This window comes from Saccostrea cucullata, unplaced genomic scaffold (genome assembly GCF_032062105.1).
Source record: "Saccostrea cucullata isolate Sc308-1 unplaced genomic scaffold, CSIRO_AGI_Scuc_v1 ctg14707, whole genome shotgun sequence".
Lineage (NCBI taxonomy): Eukaryota > Metazoa > Mollusca > Bivalvia > Ostreida > Ostreidae > Saccostrea > Saccostrea cuccullata.
In genome coordinates this window covers 11,912-17,485 of record NW_026928679.1, presented here as the reverse complement: position 1 = coordinate 17,485, position 5,574 = coordinate 11,912, and the positions used below count along the sequence as shown (strand labels likewise).

The window sequence follows — 5,574 nt, the reverse complement described above, 5'->3', positions numbered from 1 at the left end:
CGATAACAGTTGCATAACTAATGCATTGTTTTCAGCTCAATTAACCTAGAACGTCGTGACGTCAACCTTATAGCGTCGAATAAGAATAACGTCATTAAAAGTCCACTGCAAAAATCGGATTAAAGAATGCTTTTATGATGAATACTTTTTGCTTTGGTATTTTCGTTTTAATTTATTATTTTTTAATACCTTTTATCATTATTAGTCCATTTGATACATGTACGTATTATCATTATTAAGCCAATTAAATAATTGTGTGGTTGCCCTCCCACGACCGGCTGACTAAAAATTGTCTGACTCATAACTCCAGGACAGATATAGATATATTTTTTCTACATCATATCCCGTCAACAAATATATGTGGAATTTTCTGGAAAAAGGATCTTCCCACCTACCAAACCCTGAGTCAAAAGAGGGCGAGCAGAATTATTCAAGAGATGGGCCTATTTTCCACATTTTTTTTTATTTAGTCTCTGAGCCACATTGTTTAAAGCAATTATTTGCAGTGCATCTTTCTTTTAAAAATACGTTAAAATAAGTCAAGTATTTAAAACAAAAATGTTTAATAAGTGTGTTATATAATCTTTCCGTGCATAAATCATTTAAATAGTCACATGTTTTGGTTACTCGATCTAAAGTACATTATTACATTTTCTACATATTTCACACGTTCTTTATGAAACAGACAACATAAAATATATTATAGCCGATACCTGAAGTACACGAAATGATGAATGATACTATTTGATGTTTTCAAATTTGTTTGTTTATAATGTACATTTTTAATTCATGTTTGTCATTTGAAACAGTTTTACGGAAAAGAAAGCACATTGAAAATGCATGCAAACCTGTAAAATAGAATATACAGAAGCATGAATTATGACATAAAAAGGCATAATATAAAGTTGAAATGTTTTTTTTATGATTTCACAAATACTACATCAAGAGCGCCTTTATAGCAACAAAACGTACACGACCAGGACCTAGTGTGCATCGACCAATCAATCATTCTTCCGGATCATCACTGTCGGACTCGTCTATCACTGGATCTCTAGCTGCATCCTCAATTGAATCCGCCCAGTTTGGAATAACTTTGAGCGGCCCCGCCTCATGTCGCTGGTATGACAAATACCACAGAACACTTGTTATATGTGCACACATTCCAACCACTCGGCTGCCATTTTTGCATGTGCAGTACCATCCAGTTACAAGAATTTCGTCATGTTTAATCCATAACTTGTAGCGTTTGGCTGAAACATGTCGACTCTGTATTTTTGCCGAGACTATGTTTGGCACTTCACCACTTACTAAAATTTCGTATGTGCCATCAGAGCTGCAATGTTCCTGAGTGTAGGAGCGGGCTAGTTTGACTTGGTAAACACCAAGTGTTAACTCCCTGATTTCATCCTCAGTCAATTTCGGGAATGACTGACACGCCTCCGTGGCATCGATGGGGGTCCATCTGTAGGATCTTCGATCTAATCCTATAAAGATAATGAATTCCATGAATTTTAATAGCTTGGTTTTTATAAATTATATATATTCTAATACTAGTTAAAAATAATTACCAGTGTCATTAACGAACGTTTGAAGTTCATTGGACGACCTTGCCAAGAGTTGCATTTTAGCAGCTATTTCAATGTCTTTTTCATAAGTTCCACTACTTAGAGGAGGCCTGAATTTGTTGCAAATGGCGCAAATGATCTGCGCATAATCCCCAATACTTGGAATCTGTGTGTTTGGAAGGGTCTTATCTAGCAGCCGCCATGATTTGATTCTACTGTTAGCGGATTCCACCACCCATCTGATCTGTAAATAATGTATTTTTGGGTTAAAGGAAAAAATCTGTAGCTCTCCGAAAAAAATATATGTTGATAGACCGGATAGCTACAGTGCCACCTATTGAAAAAATAACCATATATTTATTGCGCACAAAAAGGGGTGCTCGATTTTATTTCATTAATTCTTCCAAATTCTTACCTCAATTGTAAAGAAATGGAAGATTTAAAGAGTCAAGGAATATGTTAGGAACACACGGTTGGTAATATTTTGAGATGACAGTTTTGAAAACATGGAGAAATAAATCGAGAGCCGAGCGCATTTTTTGTGCGCAATAAAATATTAATATACAGTTCTTTTTTAATGGGTGGCTCTGTAGCTCACCGGTCTATCAATAATTTTTTTCGGAGGGCTACAGATCTGCAGCTAAAAATATGACAAGTATATATAAAGTCATATGTCATACAATTTTTTTTTAATAAAAGATTTTTAAAACTTGAAAAACATTTCACGTTCATATACATGTATTAATAATACCATTACTACAATCGCTCTAGTTTACCTTTGTAACAAGTCGAGAGCAGTTAGCATCCTCGGTTTGTAACTGAGCGGCACCACGTGGCGGGAAAGTTGGCATCTCCATATTGATCCCAAGGTCATGAAGAACATCTCCAGAGTCTCGGAAACCCCGATCCACCACAAAGATATCCCCTTCCTGGGTCCACTCTTTCATTCTCTCTGCGTTGGTCTTGATGATGTGGTTTAAGATGTTGGCATCACTGTTTTTAGTATCTGCGAGATACGGCCCAAGCACAGAGACAATGTACCCAGTGGTCGTCACAACTAACATCAGCTTTACTAGTGGTCTGTGCTTATGGAGGCTAAAGGATCTTCGGGAGAAGGAAAAGTTCTTGCTTTTTTGGACATATATGTAGGTACCGTCAAGAACTAGTATTGCAGGATTCTGTGTTGTTTCTGCGAAGAGCTCTTTGGCCAGGGGTCTTGTATGGTGCTCAGTCACATCTTCCCTACTTATGTGTTGGAATCCTAAGAATTCAGGAACGAATTTTGCCTTCAGGGCTTTGGTGGCCGATTTAATGGCTCTCCTCACCTAATTCATGTATTAGAAATATTAACAATTAATAACATTTAAATAATTAAGAAAACATAGCTTCAATTGAATTTTAAGACTTGAGATAAATCCATTTTGTAATATTTTAATGAGTACAACAATGTGAACATTTTACTGAATACACAGTTTTAAGAAACTTGTCTATGGAAAGCTGTACATGTTTTTACTTAATTTTGTTTTTGTTTTATTGTAGCCTTTATTCTGTTATTACTGCGCTTTTATATGTGTTTGACGTTTCAGAGCAGTTACCAAGTACAAAGGGAATTGTGTATACGAGGGGTTATCAAAAAGTTCGTGGACTGAGGCTATAAAATTAGTTCTTTGTAGTCTGTGCTTTTGAAATTTATATGGAACATAAACCAACACAATTTAAAGAAATCTTGAAAATTTTAGCCTGATATGTTCATTATTTGTCAAAGAACTGGGTACAGTACGTATAAGGCGGCGGCCCTGTCGAGATCTGAAAAATCAGCAACAGTCAAACTTCCATCTGTTTCCCGAAATAACTTGCTAAGGATACCTGTTTTGTAAAAATAACTTTCTTTTGGCAGAATGCACGAGCGTTTGGAAATTGTAAATTCCGAAACCGGAGATGTTTTCCGGATTTTGAATAAATTTAACGGTTTTTTAATGTTTACTCAGAGATTTCTATTTGGCCACATTTGAGTACAGATGCGAAATTTTCAGGAAAACACCATTCAGGTATGCAGATTCAAAATCAAAAAGAAAAAATACTGTACAAGCCTGTGGCCACATCCGTTTTTAAAGTTTTTCGTTTTAGGTCGATAATTTCAGCGTCATACACCGTGCGATAATGCAGAAAATGAATTTTAATACATCTTTATAACAACAGACTACATACAATATTTTTTCAGTATGACTTTTTAAAAGATCCCATATAGCAAATTTAATTTGATCTACATTTATCAGATAAAAAATATTTCATATATTTACAAGTATATGTATGTAGCCTTTGACAAGACGATCGATTTCCATAAGTTGTTAATTGTTAGTGAACATAAATTGTATGGACAGCTGTAAAGCAAAGTGTATTCAGAACATTGGACTAACAATAAATGATTTTTTAAGTGTTTTCTGTATATCATTTTTTTTAATTTAAAAATTAATCCAGGTGTAATCATTATTAACTCAATTAAGGTAGGATTCTTCTCTGGTTTCTGACTAGATGAAACATTCAAAGTATATTTGCTTATATGTCATATTTTGAGGTGTAAGGAATTTAAAAGACCATATTTTTCTTTCCTCATCAGAAATGTACAACTTTAAATAGAAATGGTAAACTGCGTTTGAAAACTAGCAGGGACTATATTTTTGGCGGAATGGTGGCGTATGAAAATATCTTCTTTTCTGCTTCTCAAAATTATAATAGAACAATGAATTTAGGAATAATTTTTACACAATTGAGGACTTTGAGAAATTTTCAAATGTAAGTTAAATTAATAATGAGGGACTAAACTTTCTAAATATATCAAATAAATATGATTTTTCAAACAAACTAGAACTTTGTTAGCTTCTAAACGCTTCCTATCAAAGTGCAGATCTGAGCAAAAAATCCATAAAAAGTATTTTTTCTCTCTTAGTAAACGATCAAAACTTTTTGTTTTTGTATCATTTTGTACATTTATAAGACTACTTTATTATATGTGAAAATAAGAAAAAGTTAAATATAGGAAGCATATGAAAATAACTAATATATCCTAAAAAATTAAGCAAAACAGAGAAAATTCGGATTAGCTAATATCAAATTAAGCAAAATTATTTATGAAAATTTGGTAATATCATGCTATAGACCCGATATAGTGATATGTTTTATGCAAAAAGAACAATCATTAAACTTTGGAAGTAGAAGTAGGTATCACATGATTGGCAACAGTATTTTTTAATTCTTAATGTCAAGGAAAAAGATAATGACCTTGACCTGACCTTGTCTCTAATATAAAACGGTCAAATTTAATTTCACTGATACTATCACTTACTGATATTGTCTTCTTGATTCTGTGAAAATTTCATTAATTTTTAAATATTAGAAATATGAGAAGAATCCTACCTTAAATTAACCGTACCCTGCATAAATTGACGTAACACATGTAACAAATGACGTCATAATGAAGCAGAGCAGCTGATCGAAAAAGGAAGAAAGGACCTGTATATTTCCTTATAAAAGAAGATGTAAAACCATTTTGTCATTGCGGGTAAGTTTTCAAGTCGAATTAGAGAGAGAGAGAGAATATTACTATAGGTTCTTTTGACTTTCTACGTTTCTACATTAATAATACCTTTCAATGATCCAGTGCAGTTGAAAATAATCTTATAAAATTCAAAGTTGTATGTAAAAGAAAACCCTGGTTTTATCTTTGTAGTTTAATAAGATATACAGGTCACAGTGCATGTATTTTAATTATGTATACATGTATTTTATCGACGTACCATGTTGGTATCCTCTTGAATTTAACCAGTGATAAATATCAACATTTTACATTATAATTCCGATGGTTTTATCCACAAGCGCTTGACGTTTTTAACCTTTCTATTTATAAATAAAAAAAATTCCCTACTATAATATAAAAGGGAATTTTTTTATTTATAAATAGAAAGGTTAAAAACGTCAAGCGCCTGTGGTTTTATCAACATCTAATTTAAAA

General features: G+C 33.0%; 1 protein-coding gene across 1 annotated transcript; it reads right to left on the bottom strand.

Annotated features, from left to right (window-relative positions):
* Positions 1–982: 982 nt before the first annotated feature.
* Positions 983–2,843, bottom strand: LOC134278415 (uncharacterized). Its single transcript, XM_062760729.1, has 3 exons — positions 2,342–2,843; positions 1,569–1,809; positions 983–1,484 (listed from the first exon to the last, which is right to left on the bottom strand). Exons 1-3 carry the CDS (start codon positions 2,627–2,629, stop codon positions 1,006–1,008), a joined length of 1,008 nt encoding a protein of 335 aa, XP_062616713.1. The 5' UTR covers positions 2,630–2,843; the 3' UTR covers positions 983–1,005.
* Positions 2,844–5,574: the final 2,731 nt, after the last annotated feature.

Excerpts from the sequence above, each read along its gene's own strand:
- LOC134278415 (XM_062760729.1), bottom strand. The coding sequence starts at position 2,629 with ATGTTAGTTGTGACGACCACTGGGTACATTGTCTCTGTGCTTGGGCCG. Across the intron at positions 1,810-2,341 it reads GCTCTCGACTTGTTACAAAG|ATCAGATGGGTGGTGGAATC; the intron begins GTAAACTAGAGC and ends CATTATTTACAG. Across the intron at positions 1,485-1,568 it reads AACGTTCGTTAATGACACTG|GATTAGATCGAAGATCCTAC; the intron begins GTAATTATTTTT and ends TTATCTTTATAG.